Here is a 22821-nt window from a genome sequence, read left to right as displayed (position 1 = left end):
TTCAAGTCACTTGTAACTTCCCATTTAAAACTGTATGCATGTCTTCTGTGTTATTAGAAGCTCTAGCTCTTGATTACTATCTTAAACCATGGAAATAATACTTCATTGAAAATTAACATGGTTTGTTCTTGGAAGGCACCCTCTTAAAGCCAAAGATACTTCAAAGTCTAAAAGGACTAACATTTACCCATACTTTACTTTCATTTCCCTGAGGCGTGCCAATAATCGTATTTTAACTGTCCAAGTAGCAACGTCCCAAAGAATTGTTTTTCAAACCTTTGTAAAGATGATCTAACAAAGGCAATAAACCCCTTAGAGTACAATTTTGACATCACAGAAATACTTATTTTACTGATTAATTTGCTTTACTTTAAAAGACAAATTTGAATCCAGATTACCAGCCCTATTTGAAATATTCAGCCCATATTAGAAATTCTAAAACCAAATATAAAATTCTAGTTTTCTGACATGATAGGTTAGTATATAATCTCATGGATGCCGAACGTCTAGTATTCCAATTATTATACAGTTTTCCTGGAGAAACTGAAGAGTGTTGACACTCAACACTGTAGTTTGTATTGGTAGCTTAGTTATATTATGGCAAGTCTTAAACATCATCTTTAGAAAGTCTCAAAATACTGCTGAATCAATTAAGCCTTCAATATAAACTTTGATATCTACTGGTTACAAGAAGTTTGCTATATAGGAATAAGGAGTTTTATCAACTGAGACCCGTGATCCAACACGTACACAGTACTATAGGATCAAATGAGCACTGAAGAGGAAAGCTAGCTCCCTGTCTTTTCTGACCACTATTAGCCTATTACCAACATGAAAAAACGTCAGACTACTAGACCAGGCTTTATGAAGCACCAGAAGCTATAATTAATAACAGCAAAGCTGACAACATTACTATTCCATAGTAAGATTTCATGAGGTAGATCTCAATTAGACTGAAAATAAATCATTACAACTGCCAGTAGCTTGGCGATATCACAATTTTTAAGAAACTGCAGGACCCGATGTGGAACATCACAGTGTTGGCTATTCCCAATAAAACACTAACCACTGGGTTAGACTCATTCTGCAGCTGACATAGTAAGATCTTGTTAAAATAGAAATTACCCAGCCATTTTGTCACAGAAAATGGAACAGCCCAGAAAAATCGAGTCAAAGCCAAGTATCCTTGCTACTCACTGTTCTTCAGTAGATCTCATTTGGACCTTGAAGAATTTCCTAATTACCTGATGCATTAATACAATATTGAAATAATGTAGTTTACTAAACCCATGTTACAAGCTTTCAGCAGTATGTGAAAATGCCAGAGAAATAGGGCTAGACACTCAGCTTGTGAAAGACTAAAGATCAGTTAGTTACCAGTGAAAGGCTCTTATATGCAACCACAGGAGCAGATTAGTTGGTTCTTTGACGCAGAGACCAGAACATAAGCACTGAATGGGCACATTTTGCTTTTTTTTTTTCAAGTTTTTGGTTTTTTTAAAACTCGTTTCCAAAGCTAACAAACTTGAACTCAGTATAAGATACAAAAATGATACTAGGAACTTAAGGCTCATAGAAATACATCACTTTTGGAAAGCTACCTGAAGTTTTCTTAATAGCTTCATTTCCAACTTTTTGCTAGCTTAAAGCCTCCTCCTCCCCCCTCTGCCCCCACAATCTTCATTGATTCTTCTACAGGATGGCTAAAACACGGCTAGAATAATCGTAATCAACATAATTCCTGTAAAACTGACAATTGCTTGGTTACGTGCTTTTACTTTATTGACTTTTCAAGCCTGGAACGTCTACACTTGAGGTATACGATGCCTGATGAAGGTGACCAGTGACTGCACATATGAAGTGTCCAAAGAATTCTTAAGTTGTTTCCTTCTTCAGAAAGCTCGAAACTGGGATAAACTGCCATCTGCTGCTTGTGGTGGTTGCTGGGAATATCATACTGTGGTCAAGACTCCATCATCCTCCTACTGATTCAACACGCAATATTTAACATACCCTACAGTCAGTCTTAACAGGATACAAATTCCATCATTATTAGTCAAACTAAGAAGAATGTTATTGTTTATGATCTCCTGAAGCAGAATCACATGAAAAAACAGCAATGTATGACTATACACATAAATAAAAATCTTCAGATCCTCTATCTCACCAGTACTTCCCAGTGGAAACACAAGCATTCAATATAGGTCTCTTTCCTTTGGATTCTAGAAACTGACTGCAATTTTAAAGTAACATTTACAGGTGGTATCTAAAAATAGTGTATTTTGAATGATCCTTAAAAACCTTGAAAAGCCTCAGCTTAAAGAATCTTTTAAATCAAAGAGACACATAGATGAGTTTCATTTGAGCAACCAGTGCTGTTGCATTAATAACGAAATAAAATGCACTGCATGCTCAAACATTTTGCAGCTGTTACAACAGCACTATTACCTAACGCACATCTATTTACAAAATGCCACATTTTGTAGCACAAACATTTAAAATCAAAACACTTCTTTTTCCTGCTTAACCATTTAACTGGTAACCCCTCAGCTGTAACTGTGCACTGCTGTCCTTTCTTCTCACTTAAGTAGTCCTTGCCATGATGAGACAAGGTTGAGGAACCCTTGCAAAAGCAACTCCCCCCCGCCCCAACCAACACTAGACCTCTAGGCTTTAAGAAGTTAACACTTAGAAACCACAGCAATATTTTTAGCCCATAGAACTGAATTATATTGTTCTAATCATGAGAATAAAACACTTAATTTGGCTGGATGCAAAAAAACTGTACTTTTACAAAATTTCAATAATCAAGAATTTTAATATTTGTATTACCATCCATAAACATGCTTTGACCTCCTACCATATGTGTAAGGATATCCTTTCCCACTAGCTCACTGAAGACTCGCATTGTCATAACAAGTTTGATTTGTTATTCCAAAACTGCTTTACAGCTCCAGAAAAAAAGATATTTAAATTGCAGAGGGTTTTTTCCCCATCCACAGATGCATATATTTTTGTATTTATTTTTGGTTATGCAAAATAAATATAAAATATATTGAAAAAATAATAAAAATAGAAAACTGAACTAGAAATATACCCGCAATTATAATTTATGAATACACATTTTTCATAGTTGTAACACAGCACTACTGGCAAATTAACTGACAAATGGAGTCCCCAGTGTGTTCTGTGGACTACGCAGCAGATAAGAACATACTAATGGAGACACCTAATTGGTCAGAGGACTTTTGTCTCAGAAGAAACTGTTGTATCTAATACTTAAGTTATCCCTTCTATTTCTGTTAATATTAACTCTACAAGCAGTGTACATCAATGTACATGAAATTTTAAACGTACCTACGTTGCTAAAGCTGCTCGTTATGCTTTAATATAGCTGCTGAAAAAAGCAGCTTAAGCTGGTTTGTCTGTCACATTTTGTCAAATGTTTTCAAGCTACCTAGATTGAAGTTATTAATTCAATTTTATAATTATACACCTGTTTAAATTGATTCATTTAAGAAAGATAGCATTAAATGATCACACAGTGCTCAATAAAGCTGCAGATTTTCTATGTAAGAATATTAATGGCACGTGTTAAAAACCTTAATCATCTGAGCTTAAATCTGAACAAATCCTAACTCACTTCCCTGCTCCACCACACACATTCCTCATCAAATGGTCAACCAACGTCTGTATGCAAGTAGAAGTACTAACATTAAGTAAACCATTCATGTGGGTTATTTAGATAACTATTCATGTGTGTGCACGTGTATATATATATTCTCTACAACTTAAAATTTCATTTTTTCAAATCCTCACGTCCTACATGTAATTTTTAAGTAACTGAGGAAAATAAAATATTCTTACCTTTTCAACTGCTACTTGTTTTGATGTTTTTTCTGATTCTTTCTCTCTCTTTTTCTCTTCTTTCTTTTTTTCTTTTTCCTTCTGAAAAATGAATAAAAGCATTTTGCTAGTACTCAATAACAATACGTTTGCAAACATACTGAATGTCAGGTCATACAGAACAAAGATCTTCAGCTGGTCCCTTTCAATTCAGAGTTTATGCTTTCGTCTGTTCTGCTTCCAGAAGTATCTTTTGTTCAAATAGTACTACCAAAAAAATCTTTTTTTTTTTTTTTTTCCAAATTTAAGAAAATACTATTTTGCCTTCTCATTTGCATTTCATCTGCGTACAAGCAGAAAGAAAAAGGAATCATGGTTGCTTTTTCCTGAGCCAAGGAGATATGGAAAGAAAAAACATCTCTAACTGTCCACAGAAAACAGTTGTGGAAAGGCCACAGTCACCAAAAAAAACAAAAAAAGCTTACTAAAGCTTATTTCTTCCTTTTTACCTGATTTAGCCTTTATACATAACCTGGTAAAGAAATCTTTCCACAAGAACTTCGGTTTTGCAACTATCCGTTACTACTCACTAGCATCTCACTAATAGTGATGTCCCATGCAAAGAAGAGAAAGAAACAGGTGTGCCAGCTTTGACTAGTACCAACGATTCTTAGCATCGGAGGAATTACTTTCCTTGCATCATCTATAATTTCATAAATCAGAATCTGCCTTGAATTTCTGTTTCAGAAATATGGAAAAAAATTATCAAAAGATACAAGTAGGCAGATTTTTATAAATTCCTCCTGAAAGATCCAGAAAACATTCAAGACAAAGGCATCAAGAATTTTCATGGCACAGAAAGCTTTCCTATTAGAGTTAGCTACGTAAGTTGATTTCAGTGCAGAAAAGGAAGAAGGAGACAGCAAAAAATACATTATCACAGATTCATCATCTTGAGGATGCATTTAGAGAGTAATATAGAATTTCTTTTTGAGTTCCAGTATAAGAATATGGGGCTATCATACAAAGGCAACATAGAACAAGACTGAAAACAAAATGAAAACTAAAGGGTACTATTTTCTATATACTTTATACTTAAGCCATGGAATTCCTTGCTGCAGGTCATTCAGCTGTTGGGAATTTACATGGGTTGAGTGGGCAATCAGACAATTTCATGGAAGAAAAGCCAACAACTACTAATAAATTTATAGAAACTACCATACTTTAGGTTTTGCTGGATTCAGCAACACCTGACACCATACAGTCTGAGTTACAGAGGGAAGTCCCTGAAATCTTCAGCTGAAAGCTTGTAGTTCTTTTGTTCTGTCATTTAAGGAACGCGACAAAAACCACAGTGGACAACAGATAAAGTGGTGAGGTGGGGTAGAAATGAAAGGGGATTTGGTGGCATCTACTATGGAAGGAGTGGAGGGTACTCTACTAACTCTGATAATCTCTCTCAGACCTGTTTCCAAGCTGACCAAAGAACTATAGTAAGATAATATACATGTAACCTTCTGCAGAGAGTTACCCATTTTTAAAAGCTGATCTAGTAGATCAGAAATAGAATATAATACTCTTGAATATAAAAAGTTGACTTCAGCCACATAAAAGACTTCATGAGTCATAAAACATTAAGTTGTTCCAGAAAGAAAACATAAGAGATCACTTTCCTTTAAAAGGATCATAGTGACACTACAGAAGTCGTAGGTGATTTATTAACTCAAAACTCTTCCAGATCAGGTCTGACTGAAGAACAGCATGAAAAAAAAAAAAAAAAAAGGCACCATTCGTAACACACAGAAGATGTGGACTTCTTAGGGCAGTGCTCTGTGTGCTTTGACACGACGTGTTAGCTGTGATTTTTAGACTGAGCAGTCTTGGTTCAGAACAGCAGGACACTGTCACTTCTAATGGCGGTGGCAGACGTCACCACGTGCTGGCCGCCCAGCTCTGGGGCTGTGGGGTGGGCCTGGCGCTGCTCCCTGAGATGGAGGGCGAGGGCACATGGGAGGTGTGCCTGGGCAGATGGACTGCTCTGCCTGGCAGCCAAGCTCCAGGAAGAACTGGGGAGACCGGGAAGCATCTGGGAGTCTGAGAAGGTCAATGGAGCCATACTCTGCTTTCTCAGGTATGCATGTGCCAACCTGCCATCTGATCTGCATCAGGATAAAGGCAGCAACTTGAGGGACACCAAGGAGTGGAAGCAAGTTACCGCGTGGAACTGAAAGAGGAGCCGTCTGCCTGCTCAATTTCCACTACTGAAGAGGTACAAGGCTCTGGGAGCTGCAAACGAGGAACGTGAAAAGAGGGAAGAAGAGACATCCATGCAAATTCTCCCTCCAAGGTCAGATCAACCAATGCCTCACAGCAAGCACAGCAACAAGACCAGCGCCGTGAAGAAACGACAGCGAGTTGTAGCTGTAGACGACTCCATTCTCAAGGGACTGGAGGCTCCCATCTGCACGCCAGACCCTCTTCACGGAGAAGTTTGCTGCCTCCCCAGGGCTCAGATCAAGGATGTTACCAGGAAGCTTTCAAGTGTAATGTAGCCTTCAAACTATTGCTTCAAACTATATATTCACTGCAGTGAATGGAGCTCCAGCTGGTTGGCAGTCACCAATGGCGTTCCCTATAAAACAGCTCTAATATTAGGATTTTTGTTTTAAGGAACTCAAAGAACACACAGTCTTCACAACTTCAAGTAATGTTTTCAAAAGCTTCACTATATTTACCAGATGGATTGAGGTTATTCAACAGAGGTTCCTCATGACCCAAGTAACCCCTGTGTATTCTTTAATCTTGTACTAACTTAATCTCTGATCCCAAAAAGTGAGGCTATCACGTAAACCAACTTTAAGCACAGGTAGCTGTCAGTTAAGCAACAAACTACTAGAAACACAAAATGAGCACACCAGTCCAAACCAGAGGACCAGCCAACGCTGCACCTCACCTGTGGCAGCATCAGGTATAGAAGAAAAAGCTTACTGGGACAAGTATTGAGAGCAGTGTTTTATGTTGAAGCCATCATAATAACCTGGGATTTGCAGGTTTATTGAACTAAAATTGCAAATGCACAGCCATGCCTTTCAAACGAAGCTTAATCTTCCCTTCATTACTGCATTACTCATTCCAGTACCAACTTGCATTCTAAAGACTCCCTAAATCCTGTGACTGCAATAACATATAGTGCACAAATACACTGTTGGAGAAATATATATTTCTTTTTCCAAAAGTCTTTTATCCCTTTCCTCCCTGCTTTCTCAAGTTGAATAATTTAAGTACACTTAATCTCCTCCCTTATGGAAGCTCTTTTATGTCTTAGATGCTATTTGTTTCTTCTCCTTTCGGAAAAGGTTGTTGGAAGTATCATGGCAGTACTTACTTTTCAAATATAGTACTGTAAGTTTACTAGAATATATCAAGTGAAAGCAGAGAAAGTTTTTTTTTGCATATGATCTTCTTCAAGATGTCCTGATTTCCAGTTTGACTTTAACATTTTTTAAATATATTTTGTTAGAGAAGCTTCACTTCCAGGGGAAGAAGTATCAGAAAATTTTAATTTTTCAGACTTCAGGAAAGAAGAGAGTTTGCATTAAGCTTCACATGGCAAACACTCCATAAAGGTGACTAAATATAAACAAGAAATGCCCTTATAGAACTCCTGACTTCTTCATACTGAAGATGTGAAGACAAACTGTTCACCGGCGTTTCCACCTCCATACCTCACAAAGCCCATAGGACCTCTCTCAATTCCCAGAGACTTTATTCTTGCTAAGTACATTTTCACTGAAGGCTTAAAAACCCATAACTCCATCTTCGCACTTCACAAGTCCAATATGCAAGCTTTCTGCTTCAGCTCCGTTAGATAAAAATGAATTCAGACTAAGTGAAAGCATTTCTCAGAGGCTGTATTCATGCCAGAACTTCAACTCAAGTGTTTCATTACTTGCAAAATTAGTCAAAAGACACTATCAAGATCATAACATGAAATTGTCTTTGTACTGGTCTTAAATTCTAAGCAGAAATCATTCCTTTTTCCCCAAGATTCATTTCCAACAACATGGCATACTAGTTACATAGTGGAACTTTTAAATTTGAATACAAGAGAGGAGGTTAAGAAATGAAAGGTGAGTTTAATTATAGAATGGCAACCGAGATTCCTGCTACAACTTTAAAAGCATGTCACATTCCCTAAGGCTTGTGGTCTTGTCCATGACACTAACTTAAATTTTAATTAATGTTAAATATAGCTGAACTAAAATAATTTATAACATCTGGCCAGATTTTCTTTATCTAGAAGAAAAATGCATGATTTACATTTAGATCATAATTTTTTTCATATACTGTATACAGCCTCAATTTAGAGTGAAGTATACAAAAGAACCTAACATTTACATTTAAAATTATGCATTTCATTATTGTTATGAATTGTAACATTTACCAGAAGTTTTGGCAAATGTCTCATCCCCTACCTGTTTGTCTGTGAAAATTCAAAGGCCCTTCTACACAGTAAATGTAACTTTAGTACACACACACACAAACCCCAACTAGAAGGGATATTAAAACAGTATAAGTTAACAGAAATACAGAATTAATTCCACGACCCTCATCTCCAAGGAGACTGAAGTCAATGGCTGGAATAGTACTGATAATTTAGGTTCTGAAACAATTAATATAAAGAAGTTATCAAGAACTATTCCTGAGGAGAAAGGAAAAAGTCACTCATGCCCATTAGCTTCGAATGAAAAAGTTATTCCACTCTGAGACACTAAACCAGAGCAAAATCTGAATTTCAACACGTAAATGTAGCACATATCACTCATGCATATATTTTGTCCCACTCTATCAGTTAATTTATCAAGCCCAGGAAGCAAGGGGGGAGAGAAGTATTTTAAATGCCTGAAGTATTACTAACATTTCAAATTACCTAGTTAGCTCACTGAAATTACCCTATAGCAACGCAAACATTTGTGCAAAGAAGCAGATTAGATAATCTGACAAGAGTTACACCAGAAAACCCAATATACCTCTGCTTTGCTCTTCTCAGCAGCAGGTTGCAGAGAAGGAGAGGATGTCAAAGGTTGAGCAGTATCAGAAGAGGATATCTGTACAAAATAAAGGAAAGAAATGAGAAGGAAAATAAGCAAGAATAGGTGGGAAATAGGTGGATGGGGAACAGAGGCAGCTAAGACATGATTTTCATTCTTTTTTAATAGTTTTGAGTATAGAAAAAAACATACAACACAGAAAAAGCAAAAGAAAGAAACAAAGTATTTCCATTTAATTTCATAAATTTTATCAGTACAATTTCTAAAGGAGATCTGTCAAGTAGGAATGAGCGACTCATAATGAGGTTCACTAGAACAGCATATAAGCAAATGAACCTGGATATGATCATATCACAGGCCTACGAGAAATAATTAGGTTTCATCCATTTTTCAATTTTTTCCAGCATGACTCCTGAAATATTAATGTCCTGAAGCATGAAGGCATACTGTCCCCAGAGGAGGAGGAGAGAAAGAGTGCCTTTTTTCTTGTTTTTAATAAAATTACTGAGGCAATGAACAATGCAAAATAACTCTGAAAGTTATTCAGTAATTAAAGTTCTAATTAACTGTCCTCTAAGAGCACCCCAGAGGAGTAAACAGCTTAATATAAGGCACCATCCTAGAGGTAGGACGCCAGACCTTCCGGTCAGTTGATGCTTCTTTCCTAGGAACCAGTACATAAATTTGCTATAAGCACTACTAGACTTGCAGAGTGATCCAAAAGGTTTAAGTTAGATATGCAAGCGATGCAGTTTGCTCAAGAAAATGGGATTTCTCTAAATGGATTTCCATACATCTTCCTATTCTGTTTCTTTATGCATAGTTGATCACTTTAATGGAAACATTATCTTTGTTACACTTACTACAAAAATGCAACTGAATTACCCCTTTACCAAACAGGTAGTAGATCCTGAGAGCTATAAAGGTGACACTTAGTTCTACAACGCCTTGGATCATCTCTACTATCTACAGGGAAAACGTAGAAGTAAATGAAACTATTGCAGAGCAGGCCATTATGCTGGATCAAAACAACCAATTTAGATGACAGTGCTTTTTTTTTCTGTAGCTTTCAGTTTCCTTTTAGTGCAAGCATTTTTTTTTTTTAGTAAAAATATATCTACATACTCCATATTTGCTACAGACAATCCTGCCAGTACCATAGCTCATATATCTAGATATTCATAGAGTGTATATATAATCAGTTTTTTCACAAACTATACTTAACCTGGAAGGTGGTGTAGTTTCAGGAAAGCTTTTTAAAAAGTTCAGTTTTAAACCAGATTTAACCTACAGAGACATGGAAGAGTCCTCTTTTTTGAATTTACTGTTTTAAAATCCTCAGGTTATCAGAAGAGTTACAGATACATCTGCTGCAAGAAAGCAGTTCTACACTGTAGCATTCAGTTGCTATAGGAACACAGGGATCCTGTTTATTCCAATTACACCACGCCGTAACCAAATAAAGATGTCAGAAAAATAGGTAGGTGCATACACTAAACAATGAGCTCTAATAACATGTTCCTCATCAACATTTCACTTAAATGCAAATGTGTGAAATTGCGATAGCAGAACATCTTACGTATGGTTTCTAAGGATAAAGTGGGATTTTTTGCTTTTTTCAAATTATTTTGTATTCTTCAGATTTTAGAGAATTTAAGTTTGACAGCTCTCACGGGTGAACAGCAGGTAACTGCTACGCACCCCACAGAACCAGACGAGCAGAAGTGCATTTGGATGTTGGGAGAAATCAGCACTATAGATGTTTGTGTCACATTTCTGTGCTTCTGTAATAGCTCTTCTCAATCTGTATTTCATCTTCATAACTTAAGGGATCATCTAACCTGGGATAGGGTAATCCTACAACGGCCTGAAATTGTACCTTCGCCAATCAAGTAATGGAGAAGTGGCATGCGAGTTCTAAGCAGCTAGACAGTGACAAGCAGTGGCAGTCTGTCCTGTGATATGGAACAGGATGTACAAGCTGAGAAATACTCAGACAAAGCATTTATAGATACACAGCTCTGCATTCACTTCAGGCTAAACACCAGCTCTTCAAAGCACGCTTGACATATGCAAACACTCGACTGAGCAGGAATACAAAAGGTATATGACTGAATATAATCTTTAAAAGAAAACACTTTACAATGTATAGAACTGATTAAGTTTATATAATGGAAGTAATGGTGTGAGTTCGGGCTGCTGAATAGTTTCTGTCATCACTGCATCATGTTAAATTTGTTATCTACCATGCTGCACCAGATAAGGAAATCTGAATGAAAAAAAAATCAAGTCTAACTGAGTGGCTGGATAAAGCTGAACATGAAACAGGATTAAAAGACAGACTGATGCAGTCCGCTGCAGAGTTATCAGGGTACCAGAGAAGCCTGTAGAATTACTTGCCACTGGTACAAACGGATGCTTGAGGGACCAGCAGCACCCTGTTACCGTTGCCAGCTCACACTGAACAAGCCCTCCTGAGCTAAGAGCAGCCCAGCATGGCACTGACTGCAGAGGAGCCTTAAGGAGAGCTAGAGCAAACCAGCTAGCATCAGCCCCGACAGTGCCAGCTATCATGCTCCCAGCTGGTTTCACTGTGTCATGTCTGTATACCGGAATGAGCACCAAATACAACTAAGCATTGTAATAATGCTGCAATGTAAGGGTATTTTATTATCTTGAGATTCTGAATTTTGACTAGTATCAAAGCCATCATAAAAGCTGCTACTACTGTCTTCAAGCATAAAGAGACAAGGAACACCTCAATCATCGAGTGCTTGTTTTCCAGTTTGCAAAATGTTCATTTTTAACTCAAACTAAGCCACATGCACTATTTTTGCAAATCACTGAAGTTGCTTGATGTTCTGAGATCTCAATAGAACCTCACAGGTTTTATTTTCCCTTGCACTGGCCCCCAGCTATTACTTTGACAGGTTGTGGTATGCTCCTATTTTCAAACCGCAGCACGCTTCACAGATGTGCATGTTATAACGTACAGCAAAAACCTCATCAAATAATCCTTCTCGTTAGCATAAATCATCTGTAAACAACTACAACACTATTCTGATGATTTTATTGCAAAAATGCATGTTTTATCACTCTCAAAGTTGGTATTAGGAGCTTCTAGATCCTGCTTGCACTGCTGGCACACCGCTGGCGATGGTCGTATCAGTCACTGAACAAATGAAACGCTGACGAGGAACAGCAGCTGACAAGTTGTGTGTTGCTGTCTTACAGTTCCAGTAAATCTTTGTTTTTAAAACTACTACAGTGATAAAGCAGCTCATGAAGCTGTCCCAATTTGTTGGCAAGCTAACGAAGCTCATTTGACTAACAAATGGCAACTGAAAAAGCATCTGCTCAGTGACCTACTTCTACGTTTGCGCTAATACCGTCGGCTGGCCAGCAGCGTGAGTGCCGAGGTTCAGACCAGCTCCCAGATCAAACCCGTCGCTCACGACAGCTACATGCACCCAGCTCCGCAGCGTGCTGCAGGCTGTGCCGCTCAGACTGCCCACAATTCGTTGAAAGCCCCAAATGCACCTTAAATATTTATAGCTGGTCACCACTCAGGATTGCCGACCATGGTTTTTAATAATAATTTTAAAACCTTTTTAGTAGATTGAGATCACTGGAAAGCAGTACTACGTAATCCCATCTCAAAGTAGTGTATGTTTTTCTGTTTGGCATTTATCAGCCTTTCTTAATGATGGCTTGTTTCTGTGGGGGTGATCAGAAACATCAGTAAGGAAGATCAGCTCTACAGCTGAGAGCAAGTTCAAGTCCCTAAAATACTGTTGTTTACAAGCAGACATCCCCCTCTTTAGTGGTGAAAACGTGGTTTGCAAAACCACTATTCCACAGCAATAATCCTGTTACCACTTCTCTGATTTGTCAGTTTTAATTCAATTCTTACACTCCATTGGAAACGAAAGTTTCTAGAAAAACAGGCCAATGCTGACACCGATTACGAAGTCTGAAGAGCAGACAGCAGGAAAATGGAAAATATCTTTGCTTTTAATTTAGATGCAACAGAAAGACATTTGAGTAAGTAGGTGGTAGGAGTGAAATTTATCTTTAATGGCTTTGGTGACAAATGACCGAAACCTCCCCTACTTTCAGCCACAAGTATAAAGCAATAAATTCATCTAAATTTCTATATCAAAAACCAAAAAGCTGTTTCTAGCCATTCTCCAGAATTCAAGTAAAGCAGCACACACTGATACGCTCCAACAACACATGCTAGCATTCTGCTCTGGAAAGCTGTCAACAACAGTCAATTATTGGCACTTCAAACCACCAGCCAAAACCAGTGGCAACCCCTACCACCAACAGCACATGCTGCTGGAAAGAGAATAAAACTGACATGCCTGTATGCATTAAAAATGTATTACAAACTGACAACTAGCATCTAAATATTTCATTTTAGTTTTTAACCTAAGAATAGTTGGGCCTTTTAATTGAAAAGTGAATTCAGAATTGCCTAAAAGAGATAGGGAAGTATGGAGCTCTTTATTAAGTCTCTGCACTTATACTCTTAAGATCATAAAATTTCAATTGAGTTTGAGACTGAAAGACTTGTAGTCATTTCATTTTAGCAATTCTTGAGTCTCTTTCCATTGTTTGTTTTGGGAGTAGTTTTTAGAAAGCTGGTATTAGCCAAAACAATCCTTTTGTGCAATGAAACTCATCAGTGCTTTTTAAAACATTAAGAACATTCAGTGCAGAAAATGCATACACGTGCGTAAAGGAAAGGTACTGTAAGACTTTATTTTCACCTATGCTCTGTAAGAGCCTCTATGGTTCATAAAAAAAAAGAACAGAAAAGCATGGATCTACAAGTTTAAAATATTAATCCAGTTCCTTGTCCTTCTTACACAGAAAGGGGTTACCTGTTTCCTATTTTCTCCATTAAAAGCTTCTATAGTATTTCTTAGTAGTAGCACTAACCGAATACACACTGTGTTAGTAGTTCAATGTGAAAGCATCACTACAAGCAGTACTTGGCCCTACGACTTTGCTGCAGTCTAAGCACCACATATAATTTCAAGTAAAAATCAAGGTTAAAAGAAATGAAGCTGTCAGAGAACATGCACAAAATCTAAGAATGACTTTACTTCGGTTAAGTTTTTACTAAGATATTTCTGATGGTAGGCAGCAGTCATACAAACACTTACGGACATTAAGGTCAAAGTACTAAAAGTTTTCATAAACTTTTAGTTTCAGTTTTTCCAAAATCTCGCTCTTGAACTAATGCATTTTACTATTTAACTTTTTATTAGAGAGTTCAAGTTAAATCTTTAGAAACCTGTAACAAGCTGCCATTACACCTGACATTTATGGTGCTGTCATTCAGAAGATTCAAGATATTAAAAAGTGAGTCAATTACCAAACCAGGTCAATACATTCAGGAAGTCAGCAGCTGAACCAAATGCAAAGGTGCCCTCGAGTGGCCATTTTAAACGCACACAATACACAGGGAAATAACTTAAATCAAGAGGACTACTCCATACTCATTTGGCAGGTTTTAAGTCTGGCTACTAGGTGTGTTTCTCATTGTCTTTATTACTGCACATCTCCAACCACATTGAAAAAAACAATTTCAAAGTGGTAGCAATTACAGAGTCCTCGCAGATGCATACACACAACGAACTGCTTACCACTTTTTAGTATTTCAAGAGTAGACCTCTTTAAAAGAAGTATAAAGAATGCTAACATACCAGAAGTTCCTTAGGCTAACTGCTATGGCTTTTTGCCAGTAAAACATCTCTGCCATTCAGAGCTTTATCTGCTGGACGCTACAGAGAACAGATGCAATGCCCCACGTTTCACAAAACACAGCAGTAGCTGGCTTTTCAAAGAACCCAGTACTACTGTGCGGTCACTATTTTGAACGTGCTCATCCCCCCTCCATTCCTTTAGAGTGCTCGCATCTCATTTCAGGAATACAGCGAAGCTTGTGCAAAACCTGCCTGTAGTTCTTTCTGGATGTGTGCAGAAGTACAGACACTCATAACATTTACATCAAGTAGAGATGCAATGACTCAATGTCGTGGGAGGATTTTTTGTTTGTTTGTTTTTAAATAGTATTTGACTTCAGTGCAAAATACGTATTTTTTTCCCCAACTTCAAGAGCATCCATACCTATGGTTGCCCACGTTTTTTTAGGTTACTTAGCTTCTCCTTCAGGTATCTACCCTCTTGGGATGTTACAAGAGTCAACATGGCTTGATTAAAGGCTGACACTGGATGAACAGAACAGATGCTTTTAATCTCTTACTGGAGCACTCTCCATTTCCCCTGTCCAACCCAACAGATGTTTTCCACATTTGTTCCAGGGAAAACAGCTCTCTTTGGTGAGAGCTTCCCAACACTTCACAACAAAACCTTTTTTCCTCCCAAGTGGCTATGCCTGCTCTGCTGCACACCAGGATCGTTTACATTTTCATGACTGACACTGAACTGGCAACTCAATCACTACCGATTTCAGCTTTGGCAGAATTTTTGTCTACATGGACATAGTAAATTGCAGCTAGGCAATCCACCTGTTGTGTTAACTACTCCTCTAATGAACGTACTTGGTTCCTTATGGAAATGGAGTAAAAGAGACACTGCACACGACAACTACTGAGAATGCAGCTGCATACAGAAAATCCACACCCTGGCCTCTCCAACCAATTCGCCTAACCACTGCTGGGCAATGCTGGGCTCAAGGCCAGGCACTAGTGGTATGCCCAGGTGTTGACACGGGGGTCAGTATTGCTGAACTTTTTCACTGATGACCCACACAGTGGGACAGTCCATCACCAGCAGCTCTGCAGAAGAGGACACGGAGGTCCTGGTGAACAAGTTGGACGTGTGTCAGCAACGTGTCCAGTTCTGGGCTCCCCAGCATAAGACAGACATGGGCTGACAGGAACAAGTCAAGAGTTGCTAAGGTGATTAAAGGACTGGAGCATCTTTCAGACAAGGAGAGGCTTAGTGAGTTGAGACTGTTGACTGAAAGCTATTGAGGGGGAAGAAATCTTACCAATCTGCATAAATAACTAGTGGTGGGGAACAATGATGACTGAGGCAAACAGCTACTCTGCAATTCTGTAATTTAACTCGTTTTAACAGCACGATCTTGCAAAATATTTTTTATCCTACTTTTATTATGCCTGCCCTCAAGTCATTCTCATATGGTGTTTTTGTGCTTCCTCTTGATTAGCGTATTTCAAAGGTACTTTCTATCACTTGATTCACAAATTTTTCATAGACCCCTTAGGAAAATTGTTAAAAACACCAGGGAGGTGGTAGGTCACCATCCCTGGGGGTGTTTAAGGAAAGGTTGGATGTGGTGCTTAGGGACATGGTTTAGTGGGTGACACTGGCGACGAGGGGATGGTTGGACCAGATGGTCTTGTAGGTCTTTTCCAACCTTAATGATTCTGTGATTATGGATCTTGTAATATTGGGAGCAGAGCTGTTTTGGTTTTTAAGCCACCAGTAACCTCTCTCCAGGCCAATGACTCTGAATGCTTCTCAATGCTTGTTACTATAAAGCAATCATTCACCTACTCTATCATACCCCAATTTCTCCACCTTAAATTGCCCATGAGGTATATTTTAAATCCATAATAAATTTACAACACTAATCCCCTTTAAGATAACTTTCTGGAAAATGTGTTACCACATTCTTTAAATTCACATCACATTTCATCCAGTTGCCTGATTTCAAATCTCTTAAATTATACACAGCATCTTAAAGCATGGAAAACGTAGACCCATTATTCTTTTCTTTCCATGAACTTAGGAGTTACATAAAACTTCTGCTGCATACATAATTCACACCCTTTCTAAAATGTAGGAACTTTGTTTTTTATTCTCTCAGTATCATCAGTACATTATAATATATTCACACTACATGTAGTGGAAAAAGTTGTACCAGTTCATTATTTCTGAGGCTGAAAGTATCTGGAGGGAGCTTAAGTTGATTCACCATCCACCCTGAATATCGTAGTTTCCACAGGCATTCTTAGAAGTTGTGCTGTTTCTTCTCTTATATACTTTCATTAAAAACTGCAGAGATTACTCGTGTTAATACCTACATTGCTCATCTTTATACACAACCAACAGTGACCTCACTGCTTCTTTTCCTTATTACTCGTATGGCATAAGGGTCTTTGCACTGGATATAAACAAAAGTTTAAACAAGCTTGTCTTTTGGTAGTTTTTATTTTATATCAAAGTGGTGCTACTTTTGTTGTTGTTGTTAGAAAATAGGATGGCTGCAAACCATCTCCCAAACCTCTGTGCAACTTGAATAATTTCTCCTGGCCACTGCATCTAAGAACCTGGCCTCATTAACAGCTTTCCTGCCACCTTACCAGGTGTACAGCTTTGATTACAAGTATTTGGAACTCAATACAGAGATCATCAGTCAAGATGAATGCTCTGTTCAGAAAAAGCTTTCAAAAAAGATTTTGCCTCTTTCCAGAGCTAACAAACAACTTCTGCTGAAGACGAGACAAGCTAACCTTTGAGCACTTCACATTGTTGGGTATAATCACTGCACTGAATCATTCCACTTGTAACCAAAAATCAGGCAGCAACTCATGCCCCAGCACAGACACCCAATCAACGCTCTTTCATGAACTCTGTTCAGACCTTTAGCAAGCCAAGAGCTCTGACTTTTCACAATGCCTTCCCTTCAACAGGAAGGCAAATTCCACCCACTACTGCCACTTCAGACATCATTCCACATACTGGCGACAAACCTACTAAAGGCTAGGCAGGAATTATATATGAATATTAAGCACAGCAGCAGCTTTGGGATCAGCTAAATTGTTTAGCAATGAGAGAACGATGATGTGCACTCATATTCCTATACAACTAGGAACCACCTTCCTATTATTCGAGCAGATAATGCTTATCTATTTCTTAGGATACAAGTATTGAGGGGAAGCAGTTGCAGTCTTACCTTTCAAGTTTAATTATTACACTTACTAATATTGGTAAGTCTAATATCTCTGAACTTCTTCCAGACTAAAAAGTGATCTCTAAAAGCAGTCTCCCCATTTCCAGTTCTGGATTCAAGTACTTTGTCTTCAGTTGGTTAGAGAATTAAGGGAAAGAAACAAGGCCAAAAAGTGTACTTGTCAAATAAGTGCTTTGTCTTGATAGTCACCAAAATGAGTTAATACTTAAAAACGTGTTTTATTTCACTGGGAAAACCGGCCTAACAATTGTTGTGATGTTCTGAATAGATTCCTGAGAACACTCCTCAGCCTGCATTCAAACTAAGCTGCTTCAGTTGCAAACCAATCTGCTTTCAGCGTCATACGAGTGTTTCAAAAGAATCAAAAATTATAATAATTCAACTAAAAATACCATTAGCTGTAAATACACTGTTGTCTTTTTTTCAGCCTATAAGTTTTACTAATGAACTACATACGACCAATTTTCAACACATTTAACATCTTACATCATCAAGTGGTGTTACAAAGCCTATGGCAAACATTGTTTCTGCAATACAGATTAAAAAATTTCACAAGAACTGGGAAAGAGAACCCAACCTGAAAGTCGAGAATAGCTATATCTGCCACAGCTTCAACAACGAAAATATCACCAGAAGAAAATCATAAGAATAATAATAATCCCATTGCACAATCACATAGGCTGGACAACTACAGGCTGCACCTGGAAGTCTTAACAACCTAAGTTTCTTTTTCTGGCTCTGCATCACTGCCTGCATCCACGGCTTTCTTGGAAGTAGTACAAAGTGGTATGAGGAAGTAAGAGAATATTAAGTAATCCAGAAAGATATCAATATATCCCAGACACAAAAAAAAAAGGAATAAAGAAAAAAAAAACAAACAAGAATTATCTGCAGTTGTACTAAGGTCTGGTGGGAGGAATACAGGAGAAACGCCCAATCAGAAAAAAAGACTGAAAATCAAGGGAGTTAAGACAGTCAGCTGCCTTCCCTGTACAGTATTTTTCCCATTTGGGAATCCCCTTTCACACCCAGTTTTAGAGCTGTGTAAGTATTCTCTGCTGTAACAGGGAACAGCCCTCGAAAATAGCAAGGCAGTTTATTCTCCTAAAAATAATGACAGTTTTATATTACGTTCTCTTGGAATACTTTGTGTCTCTGACTAGGCTTACATCTGCTCCACTACTATTTACTGCAACAAGTCTGGCAAAGTCCTTCAAGTCATTAATTTAAGCAGACGAGTTCAGATTTTTGTGGAAAGGTGTTTGTGTAACTGTAAGCTGTGCTCATCTAAGAGCGCTCCAGGAGAAAATAAAAGAGCATAAAGAGTTTAATGAGAGCCTAAAGCAAACAACAGATTTACTAAGCAACAGTCTTTACAACTGAGAGTGTAAAAGGAGAAACCACTCTGCGTGCTTCACCCTTCAGTTCTCGTACAACAAAACATAGGATTCTGTACAACAATTCTGTACAACAAAAACATAGGATGAGTACAGAAGGATTTGCCTTTGCTTGGAAGTGAAACTCAGGTGCAAGTCTGAAGTGGAATGATATTCCTGAACAGTTTCACATCAACACCCACCTGAGGAAGAGCTTTAACATGCAAAATCACCTCACACCACCTGACCTCTGGCAAGTATCTGTAGCTAATTACAGAAGCGATGCTAGCCCTCAGTTGCTGGGTACAAGCTTTTGGGGTAAATCAAGTCAAATACCACAGCACAGTGCACAGCAAGTTGTACACAATGCCCTATCTTAGATGCACCACATTCATAAAGACCCCGATCCTTTTCCTGTGTGAAGTTTATCTTAATAGATTTCACCTTGCACTTGGCATCCTTTACAGCTTACGTATTGCTCAAAAACATGGGGACTCAGCAGAAAATAAGATTTAGGTGGACAGTATTATGTTGGAAGTATTTTAAATTAGTCAAATTGTTAACAATTGTTAACAATTACTGCTGCTCTCAGAGTGATTATTCAGTAAGCAAAAAAAAGTTCCTGCTGTTAGCAATGCCAAATCCCACAGCATTCACACAAAGCCAACATACACTCCCAAGTAACACAGTCAGCTTCACATGTTTTTATTTGTATTATTCCTCATTTTTTAAAATTCAAACGTTCACAAAAAGCATAACAAACATGAAGTCCTGCATGTTTCAAAATTCCATCACAACAAAGCATACCAGGAAGGCAGCTGGTCAGATTGAGAGACTTGGCTTCCTTAAGCAACTGGTCTTTAGAAATCTTGACAAACCAAGGTCTCACCACAGTAGGGCTATGAACTACTTCCTAAGAAAGGAAGTGGTAATCTTTTATACCAGTGTGACTAATTAATGTTGAAAGAGAAATATGATGGGCACTGGCCTGAGAAATACTACTTCTGTCACAGGCTACACTGCTTACATGGAATATGCTTTGATAATGAGGATACATTTTCCTGAATACAATAAATACCATGCAGCTGTCTTGACAATTTAGTCACAGTCAGAACCCTACAACTGTATCTACACATTTACAGATCATTACAACAGTAACAATTCCTCAAAGAGCTGACACACATTAAGTTACTCTGAAATTCCCAGTCTTTGGGCTGGCTCAAAGATAATTGCTTTTGCGAGTGAAAACCACTTGCCTTAAAGGGTTCTTGAGGATTACGTTTCCCTAAACTACACCTTAACTTCAAAGAAAGATGCTCTTGCTTATAAAGCTTGATTTAAATTTGGCTGCGTGGAGCTTACAGAAGTTACTGCCTCGTTCCATGCCTGTTGGTCATACCTTGCCTCTGACCAAACGCTTGAAAACACAGGAAAGTTACGACTCAGCTGTGCAAACTCAGCACCACGTCATATGCACCCAGTCTATCTGAGGATGCTTCCATGGGACACAAAAAATAAAATGAATCGTTTTCCTCATTGCAGGCTTATTTATTCATTGTGTTGCTGTTGTTGTTGTTTTCCACTGATCAGAATAAAACAAAGTCAAATATTGCAATATTAGCAGAAGCTAAATAGAAAAAAAATGAAAAATATATAAAAAGAATAATTAAACTTTTCATATTTGCTTATTTTTAGCCTGCGTGTTTGATGGCAGTACAAGGCTGGCCACTAGAGAAATTTGTTATTATAGTCAGGGTCTCTCAAAACTCAATTTAGTATTACAAGTCTTCTTGTCAGAAAAAACACCTCAAGTAATTAACATTTTGATACAAGAATCCTGATAACCACAGAAGCAAGAGCTGAGCCTTGACACATACACTCCTGACTCCAACAGACAGAATACATTAACACAGGCATTGTGCTGTTAACAAACTTGAAAAGCTTATGATCTCGCCAAAATTGATCTATGAAAAATTGTGTATGGTTTTGAACAGATTCTCTTAAAACGTACAATTTTTATGCTGCTTGAAGCTTTTATCACAAGCACCTTTAACAGTGAATCAAATCCAGGAAAGTCCCTTGAAGTTTTAAATACCACTTCAGCAAAATCACTTGATTAAGGAAAGCAGCCCTGAAGGTCTAGCAAGCCTATTTTTGCACTTGTTTTACCTGCTCATACCCAGAAGGGACTCATTTTACCAGATGACAATACACATATGTATCTCCAAATTAAACTGTTCACAACCCACAGCTCCTGAGACTATTACTGATAAAAGGCTCATGCTAGCAACTGCTTTGATGCCATTGAAACACTTGACAGAGCTGCAGACCACAAGCAGGAATCTCAGCCACCTCCTGGAAAGGTGGGACAATGGTAGGTTTCTCAGACATCATCACAACCACAGAAAGAAACTCCTCACCACTGCCACACAAGTGTGCAGAAACTCATACCCCAGCAGCACTGTCCTCACCCCGTTCTTCTCAAACGCCTCACACACCCCCATCTGCTGGAGGTGCAGGTACCTCCCCTGTCTATAGCACCCAGGAGGGGAAAAGACGTGCATCACACATGCAGAATACGAAGGCCCACCTTCAATTCACCTCTTCTTCCTCTTCCCTGTCAGTCCAAAGCCCACACAAGAGATGATCACGGAATACCAGGCACACAAAACACAAGTGTGCATGAGCTGGGCTGGGGATCAGAGCCAAGCAGAGCAACTGAAAACAAGCAGCAGACCAGGATGACAGACACTGCACTAGTTCAGTAAATCTGTGTGCTTTTAGGACTTTGCTACTACTGTAGCAAAAAATTGCCTACCTCAAACCCAATGTCTGATGGCCCTGAAGAAAAGCAGGTAAATGTGACTGTGCAGGATCTGTCCATTTGTTAAAACATTTCATAATCAGATTTTGGTCCTAATCAGAAAAATTATGCAATTTATACTTGTCAATGAAAGACAAGTCCAGGTAGGAAGAAATAAAATGCTGTTCCCTACTCAGCAGTAACGTGCATCTCTCCAGCTTTTCTGGATTCCATTCTTAATGCTATGTCAAAAACGATTTATATTAGTTTGCAGTACAACAAGCAAAATCTGATTACTCATTCAAATATACTAAAGCAGCAGTGGACTCTTATACTAGACACCCAGGTTTTGTGTTTAAAAGTACTTTGCGAGTCTTCTGAACTTTTTATACAAGTATAGTTTTAAATGATTGTTGCTATTTTCTACCTTGTAATCAAAATAACAGAGGTAGCTAACAGTGTAATTCAAGAGGTAAAATACAAATTGTGGTTTAAATGAGGCAACCTTTCCCCTACTTCAGTAATGCTTAATGAAATTCACTTCTCTGATTTCCACATTTTTCTAGATTTTCTAAAATAAAAATATCTTTTGAAGATCCATTTTTTCAAATGGCAAAGGCAGCATAAATTCAGTCTCTACTCCCATCCTTACGCTCATTTCCCTGTCAAAGTTCACTGTCTAGTAAGATGGACTAATAAGTTTTGTGTTAGGCCATACTTAAATAATGTAGATATATGGAAGTTTAAGCATACATATACCTATATAAA

At 38.1% G+C, this 22821-nt stretch overlaps 1 protein-coding gene across 2 annotated transcripts in view; it reads right to left on the bottom strand.

The window, feature by feature from the left end:
• The window catches only part of SMAP1 (small ArfGAP 1), a 91388-nt gene that overhangs the window by 40322 nt on the left and 28245 nt on the right, over nucleotides 1-22821 (bottom strand). Inside the window, exons 5-6 of one of the 2 annotated variants that reach the window (XM_083832493.1) lie at nucleotides 8877-8954; nucleotides 3868-3948 (exon numbers count right to left, since the gene is read on the bottom strand). In XM_083832493.1, coding sequence (XP_083688619.1) covers nucleotides 3868-3948; nucleotides 8877-8954 — 159 coding nt within the window. The remainder of the gene's footprint in view (nucleotides 1-3867; nucleotides 3949-8876; nucleotides 8955-22821) is intronic. The other variant, XM_083832494.1, reaches the window with a different exon arrangement.

The sequence above is a fragment of the Anser anser genome (assembly GCF_964211835.1).
Source record: "Anser anser genome assembly, chromosome: 3".
NCBI classification, from domain to species: domain Eukaryota; kingdom Metazoa; phylum Chordata; class Aves; order Anseriformes; family Anatidae; genus Anser; species Anser anser.
The sequence above is the reverse complement of the archived record's forward strand: the minus strand, read 5'-3'. Positions and strand labels throughout refer to the sequence as shown.